Source organism: Kockiozyma suomiensis, assembly GCF_038497685.1.
Source record: "Kockiozyma suomiensis strain NRRL Y-17356 unplaced genomic scaffold V2V93scaffold_3, whole genome shotgun sequence".
NCBI lineage: Eukaryota > Fungi > Ascomycota > Lipomycetes > Lipomycetales > Lipomycetaceae > Kockiozyma > Kockiozyma suomiensis.
This window is the reverse complement of record NW_027117666.1, coordinates 444,030-460,183: the sequence shown is the minus strand read 5'-3', so window position 1 is coordinate 460,183 and position 16,154 is coordinate 444,030. Positions and strand designations below refer to the sequence as shown.

Sequence of the window (16,154 nt, the reverse complement as noted above, 5' to 3'; positions counted from 1 at the left end):
GCGATGCTACTTTGCTTGTACTCTCCAGTAACTTCTTGATATAGTTGTATATTCTCTGTGTCAGTCATGGATGAATATTCTATAAGTCCTTTTCTGATTCTATTATTCTCATCATCCTCATCATCCTCATCCAACGCAAGCCGCGCATTATAATTCTCTCTTGATCTCTTTAGTCATCTACTTATCGAGCTGGGGCTTGCTTCGTAGCCCAGCCCACCCCCAACCACATACCGTCTGCATCCTCCACATTATCTCACATCTACCATTATATACATTTTTATTCTATCTTATACTATCGATAATCTACGTTGAACATTCATTTATCATCGCTGGCAATGAGAGTAACCCGTTCTCGAGCAGCAGCCGCTCTCAATACAGTGGACACTACTATCGTCTCATCTACTTTAATATCGTCCGAGACAACGAGCTCAATTACGACTGCGTTCAAATCGACCAAACGGTCTATGACTACTTCGCTGCCTAAAGATTCTAAGCGCCGAATTGCTGTCGTCAAGAACGAAAAATATGAAGAACTCGGTAAATTCGACAAGCCTGCCAAGCGCACAAAGATTACCACTATTACTGCAACAGCGACCAGCGAGACACCTGTAATTACAAAGAAAGAATCAGCTACAAAGAAAGGGTACATCCCCGCAGACCAAATTCTTATCCAAGACGTGCCTATTTCCAACGATGGCAGTGTACCTGCACCGATGCTTATCGTACCAAAAGCCTATGAAAAGGACTTTACACTAAATAAAGCCCTCTCACATCTGATCTCTATTGACCCACGCTTCGAGCAACTTTCCGATCTATACCCTTGCCAGTTTCTAAGTGAGGCGGATCTGGAGAAACCAGTCAACCCGTTCGAGGCACTTGGCTCATCGATAATCTCACAGCAAATAAGTGGCTCTGCAGCTCGGAGCATCAAGGCTCGTTTCGTTGCTCTTTTCAACCGTCTCCATCCTAAGTTTGATGACGAAAACCCTGAAGATGCTGATCAAGTACTGTCATCCAGATTTCCGACTCCGGAAGAAGTACTTAAAGTAGACGCCGCGACACTGCGTTCAATCGGTTTTTCAGGTAGGAAAGCCGAATACATGCTCGATCTGGCGACTAAATTCCACTCGGGAGAGATAAACCCGCATGATTTAGTTACTATGAGCGATGAGGAAGTAATCGAGTTACTCGTAAAAGTCCGCGGTTTAGGTGTTTGGTCTTGCGAAATGTTTTTGATATTCGCACTGAAGCGGCCGAATGTATTCTCCCTAGGCGACTTAGGCGTTCAGCGAGGTATGGCGTCTTGGTGGGGCAAGAACCTAGCGCTGGCAAAGGGAAAAAAGGGGAAGTTCAAATATATGAGTGAGCAGGAAATGATTGAAAAATCGGAAATGTTCAGACCTTATCGAACATTATTCACCTGGTATATGTGGAAAGCTGGAGATGTTATCGTTCCAATAGATGGTGCTGGCGAGATCAAAAAGATCAAGGAGTAATGGCAAATTATAATAGAAATGAATGAGTACAATTTAACCTAAAAACTAAATATACATTAAAAAGAATAGTAAACCAGCCATACAAAAAGATAAAAAAAAAAAAAGGACAATCGAAAAAGAATAATAATGAATGGTATATTGATTTTTATCTGATAAAAAAAATCCGAAGTAATTATAATATGAAAACAGTAAAAAAATTCGCCCAACCATGTAAATATATAGAGTTTTTCTTTTTAAAAATAAAAAAAGGACTCGCCGCTAGCTCATACGCTAAGAACAGACATACGAGAAGCAAATTAAAAAAATCCCCTCTTTCTAGACTGAATTCATTGCAGAGAGACTGAGAAAACGAGACATTTAGGATCTGAGTCAATCTTGACTTGAATTCTATCATTTGTTGAATACTGCACAGGTCTTGCAAATCTACTCGGTCTTCTTGGATGCGCCAGAAATCTCAGCCTGGAGCTTAGCAGCAGCCTTGTTCTTCTCACGGGTAGCTCTGTCAGCCTTAGCCTTAGGACCGGCTTCGGTGTCGAGTAGGAAGTCCCACCATCTGAAAGAGGAGGCGTAGTTTCCGATAAAGTAACGGTGGTGGTCGTCATGGTGGTCAGCTCCAGCCCAGAAGGGAAGGAAGTGGTGAAGAGACCACGGAAACTCATATCCGGAGTGAGCGTCGACAGCCTGGAAAAGGCGGAGGACGATCCAGAGATAGCAGGTAAAGATGTGGAGGTTGTGAGTGAGTGCGCACCAAAGGATAGGCGAGCCAACGGTGCCGAGACCGAGGACCATAACCTCAATAGGGGAAGCGTACTCGGCGGCGAGACCAAAGGGAGCAGAGTAGAGATGGTGCTGCTTGTGGATGTACTTATAGAAAGGACCGTAATGCATCAGACGATGGTTCCAGTAGTGCCAGGTATCCTCCATGCAGAAGAAGAGAGCAATTTGATAGAACATGGTAAGGAAGTTAGGCAAAGGAGTGTCGTAAGCCATTCCAAAGTATGAGCAAATAGGGTGGAAAACCCAAATCTGCGGGAGCTCGACAGTGAAGTGCGAGAGCAGGACGGCAGAGGTACATTGCCACTGGTCCTTCCAGGAATTGACCTTCCCTTGCTGAATCTTATACTTGTGGAAGTAAGGAATGCAGTCGATAATCAACCATGGCACACATCTTCCAAAGTAGAAGAATTCATGAATGACAAAGATCATAAGACCTGCAGACAAAATAGAAAGTTAGCGCGTCGAAAAAAAAGAAAAGTATGACGGTTGCGAGGCGGCGATAAAGGCCAACAAGAAAAAAAAAAAAAGACGCGTCGTACCAGTAGCGAGAACATCGTTCTGCATCCAGGTGTACCAAGCAGCCCAAAGCTTATCAATAGCATTGTACGAGGGGAAAGCGTCGCCAATGTTTGTAAGCGTCTCGCCGTAGGTTGAAGCGGCGAGGGTGCTGTTGTAGATTGAGGACCTGGAACGCGAGTCAGTTTTGAGCTTATCTAGACAGGACAACGGTCGAGCAAAATAGCATACATAATCGCAACAAAAAGACGAGAGTGGTCTGTTGAAGAGGCAAAAAGGAAAAAGGAGAGAGCCGCTGGTTGAGCAATAGGGCTAGGCGGATGGGGAAGAAGGAGAGGAAGGAGAGAGGAAAAGTAAATATAGTGAGACTGAGCTTGGAAGTCTCGGTGGTGTGGTGCGATGGGATAGGATCTAGTGCCGCTTTCGAGTAACCCTGCCGAGTGGCGTTATCCTATCCGAGAGCGGCGCTCGTATTCGTTAGAGACATCCGAGGTATACTCGCATTGGATCAGTTCCGGATGAAATGGTATCGGATTGCTAAAATAATTAGTAGTAATAGTAGAATTAGATATATCTAGTAAATATACTGACCGCTGACCTCTGGGCTGTGAAAAGTGTTGCGTCTGTACTCTGCAGTGGCCGAGGCGATGCAGTCGACTCCTCGCAATTTGACTGCTGGCACCCGTTTCCCATTATAATATTATTAACTAGTAGTTATCATATTTTATTTATCGATTTATATATACATCAAAATGTTTTATACACTCCTGTATCAGACTTGCGAGTCCCGGGTCTGGCAACTAACTCCTGGATGTCCTTATCAGATCGGAGCTCGTTTCAGGATAAGGGTTTACACTTGCTGCTTAGTGGTGAACTGTATTTGTTTTGATTCTGTTATTGATGCACGCGTCTTGGCTGCCTGATTATTTGTGGGTTATATTGCTGCTGTATTCTGGATTTTCTATAGTAGGTATGGACAGTGATATGAATATGCTATATATTGATATTTATTTTTATAATAGTTGCAACGAAAATGGAGAATCCACACGAGCAAGTCCAGAACGCGCTGTTGTCCCGCATCATCACAAATATCGTACGTGTCTGCGTTCGACGCGAATTCAAATTGCATGCATTTGCTTGTATGGTTTACGTGCTAATAATATCATACATCAGGAAAAGCTGAACGAGGCAGTTATCGTCTTGAACAAAACTCTGCAGGTGAGCCGGCCTATATAAATTTATTATTGTGTTTTTTCGTTATAAGCTGATCTCGATGCAGGACGTCAATCGAGAGAATATGAACGTCGAACTGTTGTCACAGATGTGGGAGAATTATCAACGAAATGTGTTGTTTAATTTAGAGAGTACAGATTCGTTGGAAAAACCGTTATGACGCGTGTGAATATGATGTAAATATATGACTTGCGAGCGTGTATTGTAGCATCAAATTGATGCTGACCAAAAAGATTTATGGTCCAAAGATTTCAGTTCGTTAATAATAGATGAAACTGTTGCAAGGCCGCAAGCCCTGCAGTGCTCGATTGACATGAATACACGGCTCTTTTGTTCAGGAATTACCAAATACAGCAATAGTTGAGAGCAGAACTTAGTTCTGTTTTACTATAACAATTTCAAATATACACGGCTAAAGGATTCAGATCGGGCAATTGAGAGTAGATCGAGTACAATGAATTGTCAGTGAGGAAGACTGTGGCTGACTGTTCTTTGTTAACCCCTTGTCTGCGCCAGCAAAGCGACAACACTATTACTCAACTCTTTCAGTTCTTCCATCCTTATCATTATTCTAGATTCACTAACATGTCTATTATATTGCACAATCCCAGTTGTAACATCGCCCATTCTCAGCTGCTTCTGCAAAGACAAAAAACTCGCGACCCGGAGCCCGGAGCTGCATCGAGCCGGAGCAGGGCTAACCACCAGCAGTCTCCCTGCCTCCCCTTCTCGCTCCTCCATCGCCTCAATAGAGTGCCCGTCCTCCCAAACTCAATCCGTAGCTAATTTCTTGCCTCTTTGTTTTGTTCTAATCATGTCCGTTCTGGGCCTCCCTCAGAGTTTGTCGGCTCAGCCGCTAAGGGACTCAGGGAAAGAAGAGGGATCTCTCGGAGCTATGGCACCCGCCACAGCGTCGCCTCGCGCCTTGAGCGCGTAGTCCCGGAAGGGTGTGCTTCCCGCCGGCCCTTGCCCACGCTCGTCCTTCTTCCACTCGTCCTCTCTTCCTCTGTTTTTTTTCCTCTTCCTCCCTCATTCACCTCTCCTCACAATGGTCCGCTACGTGCCCTTCAGTGAACCCATCCCCTCATGCAAACCCACTCCCCGCCCACCTCTGACCGCCGAAGAGCGGGAAAAGTACAATGCCGTCCTTGAGCATGTCAAATCCATTACGGAGCTTCCTGTCGCTGAAAACAGCAAGGAAAAAGCTCCCCTCTGTGACGAAGAGCTTGCTTGGCTTACGAAAGAGTGCATCCTACGCTATCTCCGGGCCACTAAGTGGAAAGAATCCGATGCTAAGAAGCGCATCGAGGGCTCTATCGTCTGGCGTCGCGAGTACGGCGTCCGCAAGCTTACTGCTGACTACATCTCACCCGAGGCACGTCTTTCCTTGTACATTGTTTTACCTCAATTGTTCTCGTACTCGTGGCTCTTTTTTACTGACATCTGTTTTTTATGTTTCTTCAGAACGCCTCTGGCAAGCAAATTATCCTAGGCTTTGACTTCAACGCGCGACCCTGCCTCTACCTGCATCCGTCACGTCAAAACACCGACAAATCAGATCGCCAGATCCAACACCTCGTCTACTCTCTCGAACGCGTTATTGATTTTATGCCTAGTGGCCAGGAGTCATTGGCGCTGCTAATAGACTTCAAATCCTCCTCGGCCTCAAAGAATCCCTCGGTCAACCAGGGTCGTCAGGTTTTACACATCCTCCAGACTCACTACCCTGAGCGTCTTGGAAAGGCCCTCGTCATTAATATCCCCTGGTTTGTATGGACTTTCCTCAAAATCATCTACCCCTTCATCGACCCTCTCACCCGCGAGAAGCTCGTCTTTTCCGAGCCCATTGACAAATACGTTCCGGCCGCACAACTCGACTCGGTCTTTGGCGGCAAATCGGAATTCGAGTACAAACACGAAGTCTACTGGAAAGCTCTTGACGAAATGGCTTCTGAGAAGCGCGCTCGATACATGGAGAGGTGGCGCGCTCTTGGTGGTGGAGTCGGTCTTTCTGAGGCCGCTCTGCGCGCGACGAGTGATTCAGAGCTGCAAGAAGAACTGAGCAAGTCTCAGGCACTCGAGACTGCGGCAGAGTCACAAGTAGCTGCTGCCTCTTCATCTGCAAAGCTTCCTGATGAAATGCTTGGGAACAATAAGACTGCTGAAGAAGCTGCTGCTGTACTCGACGCCAATAGCCAATTAGGCGAGAAGGCGATGGATAACGAAGTTATGGAGCAGCTTAGCAAGGTCGCCCTCGAAGATAAGAGCTCGTAATATTTCTATGTTTAACTAATTTTTCGTTTTGTTTGTAATATTCTTCAGTCTTTTTCAGGCTTTTCTTTTAGTTGCTATGTGTGCATTTGCCATTGCTTGCTGCGTTTGATATACAAACCTAGCTGTTCTTGGCAGTCGCATTTCTAGGGACCGATATGCGCTAGATTTACAGGTATGTGTATGCATTTGTATAACATCCAATTTTGTGTTTGCTATGCATAGACTGTCTTATACACGTTGGTGTTGTTTTTTGTATCGTTGGCCTTTCTTTCTCATCAATCTATTTGTATCTATCGCATTCCTTTTTTTTCCGTATTTTATTCTATTTTTTTGCCTTGATGTTATTTCGCCACGCTTGATTCTGCTGCGAGATATATTGCGCGCTGTAGAGTCTGGTTTGATATTGACTTATAAAGATATATCATCGTCCACGTTTAGCCATCGCACCCTGAGTTAGATGGAGTAGTTCTAGTGGAATTTTCGTTATATTATCATACAATTCATCATATTCATAGTCTAATCTAATCCTGATGGTTTCGCGCATTTTCGCTCTTCCGTCGATCCTGTAATAGGACACTTCATCGTCCGCCAATCGACAGGGAACATTGGTTCTCCAGATAACTCATTAGTAGCAAAAACTACGCCTAGATCGTTTCGTGCTGTCGAAAGATAATAATTTGTCCCGTCGCCTAGAGAGATTACCACCGCGCGAATAATATCGCCTGGGCGATAACTCGAGGACATCTTCACTTTGTCCTTTTCTGTCTCACGTACATCTGTAGATCTATATTTAAATATTTGTTAGTGATATTGTTTCGAAATTACAACAACTTTGAAATCAAAAACCAAAAACAGCGAAAAAATGTACCTTATAATTCCACCATACTCTTCACTCGCAATCCCATCACCCGCAGCTAAAATCGCAACATTTGCCATTCGGGGGTTAATTCTCAGGACTCTGGCTAGTACGATATCGTCGACCGTCGGCACAGCATTTGCGGCATCAGCTGCCTTTTCAGGACGACTAACTGACACTGTGCGTATATAATGAGCAGGTTTAGTTTGCTCTTTACTTTTTTCAGATTCAGCTTTCAACGCGCGCTTAACAGTGACTTTTCCGAGAACAGACGCAATTATTGCGCTTTTGTTTGCGATCGTAATGTTAGTGTCGATGTATGTTCCTGGACCTGCTGTGTATTCATTCGAGGAGCACAGAGGTTGACCTGGAATCGCGCAACGTGGAAGACCCTCAGGTAGGGATGAATCGCTTAGTATGATTGATGTTGGTGGATCTGTATTTGTTTGTGACATTATTTATCGAATGTAGAAATGTTCAATGAACGTGAGTTTTAACAGAGGCGTGACGTTCAGACAAGAAAAAAACGCACTTTGCTCGCTTCGTGCTTTTCAGGCTACTTTATTCTTTTGCTGATAAAAGTGTAGGCAAAAGAGACAAACATTCAGAAATCTGACTTGGCGTTGATGAAAAACTGGTATACTGTTTTGCCGAACTCTTTCCCAGTTACCACCTAACCCGCAACTGTTTGTCCAAAAAGTTCAACCTAGGGAAGTTAACTTCTTTTTAGTGTTTTTTCGCCTTTATTAATAAATGATATTAAACATTGATCAATCATATAAGAATGATAGGTTATTGTGAATTGGTCAATAGCATGTAGAAAATATGGTGAAAAGGATCGTAAAGCAACTGATTCCGGGACATTTCCAAATAACATCTAGCACGATAACTTCACTCATTCAATTGATAGCAGTGCACTTTAGTCTTATATACATAACGCAAACCCTTTTTGTTTCTATCATCAGACAGAAACATTGCCGTCATTCTTTTGCGCCCTTCTTCAATCTTTATCTTCAGCCGACCCAAACTTCGTCTTCATCCACTCATTCGTACTCTCATCCGTCCCCTTCCTCAATGCATCAAGATCAACCTTCGGCATCGCATTCTCTGCAGTGTTTGCCTCATCCAACTTAGATATCCCGAAACGCGCCTCGGCTAAAGCTGCCGCTCGTTCCTCGATTATCGCATCATCAAGCGGTTTCTTGCCATCCTTTATTCGCTGCGCTTGTATTTCATCAATAAGTTTCTTTACTTGTGATTTATATTGTTCTTCGCGAATATCGCGCTTGAGTTCTAGAGGTTTGGCGGGTTCGATTCGAAATCTCAAGAACGGTTGACCGTCTTTGCCTAGTTCTTCCGATGGTTTCTCTTTTCCTATCTGAATAGAATACCTGTCAATTTCGACCCATCTTTCTGTAGCTTGAAAAAGCAAATACAAAAAACAAAGAAAAAACAAAAGGTAATCATACTAATTCATAAGGAATCATTTTCGCACCGACATATAATCCCACAAATCCACCCACAAACAACGCAATTACACGTCCTCGGAGACGCTGTGCTTCTGTGCGTTTATATGCACCTATTAAATTCTTACTCATATTCCACTTCTAGTACCTTTTTTTGCAAAAGAAATCACGCGAAAAGTGAAGTTGAGGTCTATAGTCAAGGTAGTAATTGAGCATGTGTCTAAAAGGAGAAACGAGATGTATAACATGACTGGGAAGCACGATATTCATGGTGAGGCTCTATGATTCCAAACCCAAATAACTTGACTACTGCTCTACTTCATTTACACATACAACTACTTTGTTCAATTTTTGATATTATAACTATCACATTCACCGAAAACTCAAAAAAAGATGCAAAAAATAGAGAAAAGCCTGTATTTGTGGCAAGCACTTACTGATATCCATAATTGGCACAAAAATTAGTACAAATAGTACCTATTAACATTATCGAATACATAGTACATACATACCATACACGTTCACACAGTATTACAGAAATGCAAAATGCAATCAAAATAATCTTTTCTTCTTTCGAAAAGTACTTTACAAACAGTAATTCCCGCTTCTCTTAGACGCCAATCATACAAATCCTACTCCTAATATAAATCCAGAAACAAAAAGGGAAAACACAACCATCGCGCTACTACAGTATTCTCAAAATTAAATCATTCAGTCTCAACAGCTGTTTTTTTCGGGCGCCCGCGAGCACGCTTCTCACCATCTGGCGTTTGCTTGGGTTTCGGCGGTTTAGTAGGATCAGCGTCTGTTTTTCTTGGCCGACCACGTCCACGTTTCGGAGTGTTTGGATCTCGTTGTGGTTTCTCGGACTATATACATATATGTTAGAAATTCATCAGATACAAACTAGTAGAAAATAACTCACTTCAGGCTTTCTAGGCCTTCCTCGTCCTCTTTTGACGCCGTCTGCAGATTCAGCTTTTGATGCTGGCTCTTTAGGCTTTTTTGGCTTATCCGAGGCAGATGAGACAGATCCATCTTTTTTAGGACGACCACGACCTCGCTTGACCGATCTATGAACCAATCAACATAAAATATATATATATAGTAGCCTCAAATGCTGGCACTCACGTTCCATTGCCTGTCTCTTCAGTAGGTTCAACCCTTTTGCGCTTGCCGTTGGCATCTGCGTCTTCATCTGCAACCCTTTTCACTTTGGGCTCCTTAGCCGGCTTTGCAACTGTGTCAGCAGTAGTAGTAGCAACAGCACTCTCCTCTTCTCTCTTTGGCTTTTCAGATTTCTCAGAAATTTCTTCACTTTCAGTTTTCTTGGCCCTTGGTTTTCGTGGTTTTTTAGCACCAAGTCTATTTAACGAGACGTCCCCTTTGAATAAATCATCACTGATATGACCGGCTTCAAGTGTGTCTACCACAGTTTTCTGAAATTCAGGCGCGAGATCAGAATACCCATCTAAATCATCAGGAAGATTCTCGAGTGATTTTTTGATGTTATCAATAACTTGGGGCGTGACGCAGTTCCTACGATGAATATCAACATGTTAATATGTGGAACAAAAATGACAATAGCCCCCAAGAAGAATTCGAAATACTAAATAGAAGTAATATTTCATACCAGTGTCTCCATTGATACGCCTGATGTTCGCCTATAGAGACAAAAACACCTAATCGCAACTCGCCCTTTTGAATCTTCTCGTCGGCGGTTTTACACCAAGCTGATCGACACGCCGCACGAGCGGACGATGAAAGTTCTATATACTATTATTAATATCATTCGTCCTTTGTAATTCTGATCTTGGGTTCGTGGATCTGAATATGGGATCAAGATGAGGCAATATATTGAATGTACACACCTACTCTATATGACATTATAAATTTCTTTTGCCTATAAAGTGTTAATAAAAAGACGTTAAAATATGATAATATATCTTTAACGAATATTGGCTAGCAATAGTAGTTGAAGAATGAAAAGTGCTTTTTTGAGATGCATTGTTTACAGTGCCAACCAGTCACTGATCTCCATCCAGATCAGCGAATGACATACACAATAGCAGTAGTCCACAACAAAGAAGAATACTGACCTATTTTAAGACCACTCAATTGTACAACCTCAGATAAACAAAGTAACGATAAATAAGAGCGAAAAGTAACTAGGGTAGTGATCAACTGTAAAAATATCAAAAGGGATAAGGAAAAGCGAGAGCGAGATTTACTCTTCTAAATTTATGCTTTGTTTAGGGTTTTTTCTTTTGTATCTTTGAGTCGATGCGATAGTGAGAAAACATCCAGTTTCCCGTGATTTGATGGATAAAGCACTGTTTGATAAAATATAAGTAGATTCTCTACTGATAACGCTGTCGGTCAAAGCAAATATTATACATTATTCAGCTATTAAATCAATGCTAGTTCATGTACATCTAAGCGCTATTCACACAATTAGTCCTTTGCACTCTCATCGCTCTTTTTTCCATCTTCAACCCCTTCACTATTTACGGCTACTTTCTCTTCTCCAGCTTTCCCATTCTTCACCGATTCTACTTCTATCACTTTAGACTCTTGAATCAAAGTAGCCACAAAAGCACTTATCCATAACGGCAGCCATACCAAGAACAAGATTGGTACGAAGGACCATACACCCAACGCACGCCAATTCCACATCATCCCATTTACAAAATCATCTAATTTGGGCACAGAAATTGATGTAATAAGCCGCGGAAACACTGTTTCCTTAGACGATGGAGGACAGACAATAAATCTAAAATAGAGAAGAATACCTGTCCATGGACTCGTCAAGATGATTGCCGCATTTGACACGAGCGACGCTACGCTCGTTTTAATTGACACCTCTGACACCTCCTTGCTTGGCTTTACTAAATGAGCAAGCGGAAAAAATAAAAGTCCAAGTATTAATGCCAGTGAGAAATTTAAAGTGCTGAGTGTGGTTAGCACGAGTCCTGCGTAGATGAGTGAATAGGAGCGTAACTTGGTGATATAGGACTCTGATTTTCGTTCCACGATTTTATTTAGGAAAAAAGGTAAAATCACTGATATCCCTGAGATTAAACCGTAAATTGGCAACAAAACCTGTAGAATAGTAACAATTAATATCACGCGGCAGTTACGCGAAAAAACAGACCAGCTTACAGATGAAGGGGCACTTCCAGCAACAGTAAAAAGTGCCGCACACGCAAGCAAAATTGCTACAAAGAAACCAAAGGCATGCGCAGACTCAACAATTGATTTTCCCGATGCAGACTCCGTCGCCTTTAGCCATAAATAGATACCTTTAATGGTAAAACTAGCGCCGACAAGCATAGCAGCAGGCAAGTACGTTCCAATACTAACGAATTGCCAAGGAGATATCATCAAGTAAAAGAAAAAGGACTGGTGAAAGTGTTCTTGCAAATTATTGATCGAACGCAAAACAGACTCTACTAATTTTCCGTACTCAATCTGCGTGAATGGCATTGACTGGGTATCCATGACTGCTTTCAATGTAATTGCATCGACCCTCCATCCACTAAACGGCTCATTACCATATCCTTGTTTATAAAGACCAGAAGACGATTGATCGATAATACCTCTGAGTAATGTTGTCGCCCTATTTTTGTATTCATGATCAGTTCCAGCAACACCATGAATGACAATGTTAAGATGCATATGAGCGCTGATCAGCACCGCCGTATTTATCAGATCCAGATTTGGAAGCTGTCCATTATATCCGGTATACTTCACTTCGATTCGTGAGAAATGCTCATAAGAACCAGGAAAATCCAGCACGACTCCACCTTGGATTGCACCACTCGAGGCAGACATTGAAGTATAATGATAATCAGCTACCCATTTACTGAGCCCAAATCTTGTATCTGAAGGAATCACGATAATTATATCTTTCGACCACACCGACCATCGAGTGAAATAGCGAGCCAATGCAATCGCAAGCGCAACGCCCCCTTCGTTGAATTCATTGTCGCCATTGATCCACGGCGCGCACAAAATCATCGACTCAGTGGTGTCTCCTCTAGGAGCATGCAACACACCATATACGTTCGAGCCAGATTTGACATCATCTTGATGCGTAAACGACCAATTATGTATTGCAGCTTTGTATCCCATATCATTAATCCATTTCTCAATTACCACCGCCCGTCTAGAGGGATTGTTAGAACCAAATATCGGAAGGGCAATACAAATGCACTTACTCTGACTCTGCAACATCTTTAAGAATTTTCACCTCTTCTCTATAGGCACGTAGTATATTCTCCTCGGAATCTTTGAAATATGTATGCGCCTGACCAGGCAGCAATGCGTTCTCTGAAATATATGTTCTTCGGAATTGCCCATCCATAGGAAGCACAAAAAGCAAACAGACTCCTGCAAGTACTAGTAATACAGAGATCACCGGAAGTAAAGAAATCAGAGATTTAATGCCTCCCTTTTTATTGAAGACCCGGTTCAATCGTTGTAATAGCGGCATCGTATAGATATTTATTGACCACGCGTAATGATCTGAGTTGTCAGAAACAAGACACAGATTTTTCAAGAACCAGAAAAGAAGGGCGACTTTGATGAGTCTATATTACAGCCATGGTTATTTGTAAAAAAAAAAAAAGGAAATGCTGTTTAACAGCTCGATTGCTAGCCCGCTGATAGATGGCCAGGACAAAGAGTTGACAACCTTAAAAGGGAGACGCGGGCAAAAACTTAGAACGCGAGCCCCTGGACGCTGAAGACACTTCGAGGATGCTCCTGTGCAGCGTCTTCGAGAAATTAACATCTAGATAGTACTCTCTACACAGATATTCCCCCACATACTGTCAATTTTCGGCGAGAAGACAACAACGACACGACTCAGAGCGTGAAGACCTTTTTGTATATCTGTTGTTACTGTGTAAGCTGGCAATTGCGTGTGCTTGTCATCGCCCACCGTCTCGTCTCGCAAGGTCGGCCTCGCTTTTCGTCTAATCTGTCTACGGCATCTAGACAATCATGTATGACGACTGGGCGTACCATGTCAGTCCTTCACAGTATGCCCCGCAACCTACACCGCAGAGGCATCGACGACGGCGTAAATCAATATTACAGGATGTTGCATTAGAACATCCATCTCAGGTCTGTGACTTTCTACTTCTTAATGCGAGCAACGCCTCCTCAAAGATGAATCGAGCTAACTAAAGAGACTACTAGTTGCCTGACGCACGCGATTCTCGACCCGGTAGCTTACGACATGTGGCAGAGGAGGTAATGCATCAAATGAGGACAACGCACGAGATTCCCGAATATACGGTCCCAATACGACGAAGTAGTTCTATGTCGGGAATCAATAGATTGCGAAAGCCAGTCACGGTTGATCAGCATTTTGCAATCCCAAATGAGTCTGTGGCTTTGATTACTTATCCTTTCACTCCAATTGAGAAAAAATCTCTCCTTTACTCGCAAGATGACGAATTGTCTTTTATGGATGTCTATGATTCGCTAGAGAGAGAGATACAAGATGCCAACGATGCCCGATTCATGTAAGCCATACGTGCGTCCATTCTGCAATTTTGAATGATAATCTGACAACGTTGTGCTAGAAAATTTCGTGATACTGCTGAATCATATCGGGAATCATGCAAACAATTTATTGCTCAATCGAATAATATGCTCGAAATCCTTGACGCACTAGGCGGTGGCTTTGATTCCGTTCGGAACCAAACCTCCACATTTCAGGAGGCATGCGATGAATTATCGATCGAGCATATAAGGCTTGAAAAATTGGCAGATGATATAGAGACACACTTGCGACCGTTTAATATGCTGGAAGAAATTACGCGACGACTTAATGCTCCCGGAACTGATTTTGTTACACAAGAAGGATTCAAGCAGATGCTTTCTACTTTGGATCAGTGTATCGAATACTGCAATATGCACGTAAGTTTTAGATTATTTGATTTTCAAAGGTCTATTTATCATGCTGACACTGTTTCAAGCCCCAATTTAAAGGAATTGATCTTTACGCGATGCGTTTCCGACAATGCATGACGCGCGCTCTTACTCTCATTCGAGCGCATTTCATAAACAATATTCGCGACGTGGCAAATGATGTCCAATCACGAATTGCCGCGAAGGCCTTGAACGACTCAACACAATCCGCGCTTTTCTATACAAAGTTCAGAGTTGATGCGCCGATCTTGCAAAGCTTGACGGATGAGATTCACCAGCGTTGCGAAGGTCATGAGGAGTACATTAGTTTGATGGCCGACTGTTATAAATATTACACCAATGTGCGAAAAAGAATTGTGGTTCCAGTCATACAGAAACGGATCGTCGATATGAGAAATATGATTTCTGATCTAATACAACTGGTAAGTTTTCTGATTACCGTTAGTCATGTTCCGTTCGTTCTGACAAAAAATCCAGACGCGACAAAGTATTGCATATATGAGAACAGTTTGCAATGACGAGTACGAGCTGTTTTATGCATTATTTACAGAGGGCGAAGGTGTTGCTTAGTATGCTTTTCCTTTTCCTTTTCCAAATATATCGCATAGGTCATCAGGACTAATTATATTTTTGTGATAGTGAACTACTAGAAGGACTGTGCGAACCGCTCCAGGATACTTTACGAAACCGAATCATCCATGAAAAGAAAGCAGAGGTCTTATATGAGCTCTGCTCGCTGCTACAGGGATTATCATCACAAGATGGCGAAGATAGTAAGTGTTTTCTACTTTACAAACATCAGATCATAAATGAAGATCCTAACATATGATATCTTCAGTTGACGACGAATTCATCGATCGACCACAGTTGGATTTTGGAAGATTATTTCAGTCTACGCTCCAGGACGCACAAATGAAACTTGTGTTTAGGATGCAAGCGTATTCTTGAAAAAAAAAATATCTTGTGCCTGAAAAATATATATAATAGATATAGAAAAAATGCATTTAATTGTTATTAACTTATTTGCATTCCCGGCGTCATGCTTTGAATTTGTTTAAGCTTCCATTTTTTTTGGACAACTTTTGACAGCTACACTCCAAAACCCGTGCATATAACGAATAAAAACCATCCACAATACCAAAGACCAACATAATACTATCGAGCGGCGCGCAACAGGAAGACAAAAGAAAGGAAACATTCACTATTATCACTTCACTAAAGAAGACGACATTTGAAAGAAAACATTCACCACCCCCACTTAACCAGAGACAACAGTGTTTGCAGGAATATCGTCAACAGGCGCTGATGTATAACTAGTGGCACCTAAACTATCGGTCGTATACGAGGATCCCGAAGATGTAGTCGAAGGTGAACGCGAGAGAAGCGGGCGCGGCGTCTGATCTCCAGTTACTTGCTCGCCAGCTTGTTTTGCGCGCTGATGACGATGATGATGATGCTGATGAGAAGCGCCTTGACTATATGCTCCCAATAATGAAGAGAGAAACACGTCGGGCTGTTGATGGACTCTTCTGCCTTCGACGCCGTCCTTGACGGCCGTGGTCGATACTCCAGATAACGTAGACGAGCGCGACT

At 42.7% G+C, this 16,154-nt stretch overlaps 9 protein-coding genes across 9 annotated transcripts; 4 read left to right on the top strand and 5 right to left on the bottom strand.

Annotated features, from left to right (window-relative positions):
* The first annotated feature begins 4 nt into the window (after window positions 1–4).
* V2V93DRAFT_365531 (HhH-GPD superfamily base excision DNA repair protein) lies at window positions 5–1,541 on the top strand. Its single transcript, XM_066909091.1, has one exon. It carries the CDS (start codon window positions 336–338, stop codon window positions 1,494–1,496), a length of 1,161 nt encoding a protein of 386 aa, XP_066767430.1. The 5' UTR covers window positions 5–335; the 3' UTR covers window positions 1,497–1,541.
* Window positions 1,504–3,150, bottom strand: V2V93DRAFT_365529 (uncharacterized protein). Its single transcript, XM_066909090.1, has 3 exons — window positions 3,021–3,150; window positions 2,813–2,958; window positions 1,504–2,707 (listed from the first exon to the last, which is right to left on the bottom strand). Coding segments are annotated over exons 1-3 (936 nt in total). The 5' UTR covers window positions 3,023–3,150; the 3' UTR covers window positions 1,504–1,919.
* Window positions 3,151–3,662: 512 nt separating this feature from the next.
* V2V93DRAFT_365526 (DASH complex subunit Dad4) lies at window positions 3,663–4,571 on the top strand. The gene is made up of 3 exons (XM_066909089.1): window positions 3,663–3,882; window positions 3,963–4,007; window positions 4,069–4,571. The coding sequence occupies exons 1-3, from the start codon at window positions 3,823–3,825 to the stop codon at window positions 4,180–4,182; spliced, it is 219 nt and encodes a 72-aa protein (XP_066767428.1). The 5' UTR covers window positions 3,663–3,822; the 3' UTR covers window positions 4,183–4,571.
* Window positions 4,572–5,070: 499 nt separating this feature from the next.
* Window positions 5,071–6,296, top strand: V2V93DRAFT_390241 (CRAL-TRIO domain-containing protein; the record flags this gene model as incomplete). The annotated part of the gene is made up of 3 exons (XM_066912397.1): window positions 5,071–5,418; window positions 5,487–6,088; window positions 6,218–6,296. 3 exons carry the CDS (start codon window positions 5,071–5,073, stop codon window positions 6,294–6,296), a joined length of 1,029 nt encoding a protein of 342 aa, XP_066767427.1.
* Window positions 6,297–6,733: 437 nt separating this feature from the next.
* On the bottom strand, window positions 6,734–7,772 carry V2V93DRAFT_343608 (uncharacterized protein). The gene is made up of 2 exons (XM_066907849.1): window positions 7,165–7,772; window positions 6,734–7,080 (listed from the first exon to the last, which is right to left on the bottom strand). Exons 1-2 carry the CDS (start codon window positions 7,605–7,607, stop codon window positions 6,813–6,815), a joined length of 711 nt encoding a protein of 236 aa, XP_066767426.1. The 5' UTR covers window positions 7,608–7,772; the 3' UTR covers window positions 6,734–6,812.
* A 380-nt stretch (window positions 7,773–8,152) lies between these two features.
* Window positions 8,153–8,750, bottom strand: V2V93DRAFT_378652 (uncharacterized protein; the record flags this gene model as incomplete). Its single annotated transcript, XM_066911969.1, has 2 exons — window positions 8,153–8,530; window positions 8,622–8,750. The coding sequence occupies 2 exons, from the start codon at window positions 8,748–8,750 to the stop codon at window positions 8,153–8,155; spliced, it is 507 nt and encodes a 168-aa protein (XP_066767425.1).
* Window positions 8,751–8,954: 204 nt separating this feature from the next.
* Window positions 8,955–10,862, bottom strand: V2V93DRAFT_365510 (uncharacterized protein). Its single transcript, XM_066909088.1, has 5 exons — window positions 10,490–10,862; window positions 10,252–10,387; window positions 9,750–10,157; window positions 9,544–9,691; window positions 8,955–9,487 (listed from the first exon to the last, which is right to left on the bottom strand). The coding sequence occupies exons 1-5, from the start codon at window positions 10,503–10,505 to the stop codon at window positions 9,326–9,328; spliced, it is 870 nt and encodes a 289-aa protein (XP_066767424.1). The 5' UTR covers window positions 10,506–10,862; the 3' UTR covers window positions 8,955–9,325.
* A 135-nt stretch (window positions 10,863–10,997) lies between these two features.
* Window positions 10,998–13,314, bottom strand: V2V93DRAFT_343606 (Gaa1-like protein). Its single transcript, XM_066907848.1, has 3 exons — window positions 12,839–13,314; window positions 11,781–12,786; window positions 10,998–11,720 (listed from the first exon to the last, which is right to left on the bottom strand). The coding sequence occupies exons 1-3, from the start codon at window positions 13,111–13,113 to the stop codon at window positions 11,073–11,075; spliced, it is 1,929 nt and encodes a 642-aa protein (XP_066767423.1). The 5' UTR covers window positions 13,114–13,314; the 3' UTR covers window positions 10,998–11,072.
* A 632-nt stretch (window positions 13,315–13,946) lies between these two features.
* On the top strand, window positions 13,947–15,509 carry V2V93DRAFT_390237 (Sec34-like family-domain-containing protein; the record flags this gene model as incomplete). The annotated part of the gene is made up of 6 exons (XM_066912396.1): window positions 13,947–14,152; window positions 14,213–14,549; window positions 14,609–14,983; window positions 15,039–15,130; window positions 15,201–15,334; window positions 15,400–15,509. 6 exons carry the CDS (start codon window positions 13,947–13,949, stop codon window positions 15,507–15,509), a joined length of 1,254 nt encoding a protein of 417 aa, XP_066767422.1.
* Window positions 15,510–16,154: the final 645 nt, after the last annotated feature.

Excerpts from the sequence above, each read along its gene's own strand:
- V2V93DRAFT_365531 (XM_066909091.1), top strand. The coding sequence starts at position 336 with ATGAGAGTAACCCGTTCTCGAGCAGCAGCCGCTCTCAATACAGTGGAC.
- V2V93DRAFT_365529 (XM_066909090.1), bottom strand. Across the intron at positions 2,708-2,812 it reads GAACGATGTTCTCGCTACTG|GTCTTATGATCTTTGTCATT; the intron begins GTACGACGCGTC and ends TTTTGTCTGCAG.
- V2V93DRAFT_365526 (XM_066909089.1), top strand. The coding sequence starts at position 3,823 with ATGGAGAATCCACACGAGCAAGTCCAGAACGCGCTGTTGTCCCGCATC. Across the intron at positions 3,883-3,962 it reads CCCGCATCATCACAAATATC|GAAAAGCTGAACGAGGCAGT; the intron begins GTACGTGTCTGC and ends ATCATACATCAG. Across the intron at positions 4,008-4,068 it reads TCTTGAACAAAACTCTGCAG|GACGTCAATCGAGAGAATAT; the intron begins GTGAGCCGGCCT and ends ATCTCGATGCAG.
- V2V93DRAFT_343608 (XM_066907849.1), bottom strand. The coding sequence starts at position 7,607 with ATGTCACAAACAAATACAGATCCACCAACATCAATCATACTAAGCGAT. Across the intron at positions 7,081-7,164 it reads GAGTATGGTGGAATTATAAG|ATCTACAGATGTACGTGAGA; the intron begins GTACATTTTTTC and ends ATTTAAATATAG.
- V2V93DRAFT_365510 (XM_066909088.1), bottom strand. Across the intron at positions 10,158-10,251 it reads GCGTATCAATGGAGACACTG|GAACTGCGTCACGCCCCAAG; the intron begins GTATGAAATATT and ends TATTCATCGTAG. Across the intron at positions 9,488-9,543 it reads GAAGGCCTAGAAAGCCTGAA|TCCGAGAAACCACAACGAGA; the intron begins GTGAGTTATTTT and ends ATATGTATATAG.
- V2V93DRAFT_343606 (XM_066907848.1), bottom strand. The coding sequence starts at position 13,113 with ATGCCGCTATTACAACGATTGAACCGGGTCTTCAATAAAAAGGGAGGC. Across the intron at positions 12,787-12,838 it reads AAAGATGTTGCAGAGTCAGA|ACGGGCGGTGGTAATTGAGA; the intron begins GTAAGTGCATTT and ends CAATCCCTCTAG. Across the intron at positions 11,721-11,780 it reads CTGGAAGTGCCCCTTCATCT|GTTTTGTTGCCAATTTACGG; the intron begins GTAAGCTGGTCT and ends ACTATTCTACAG.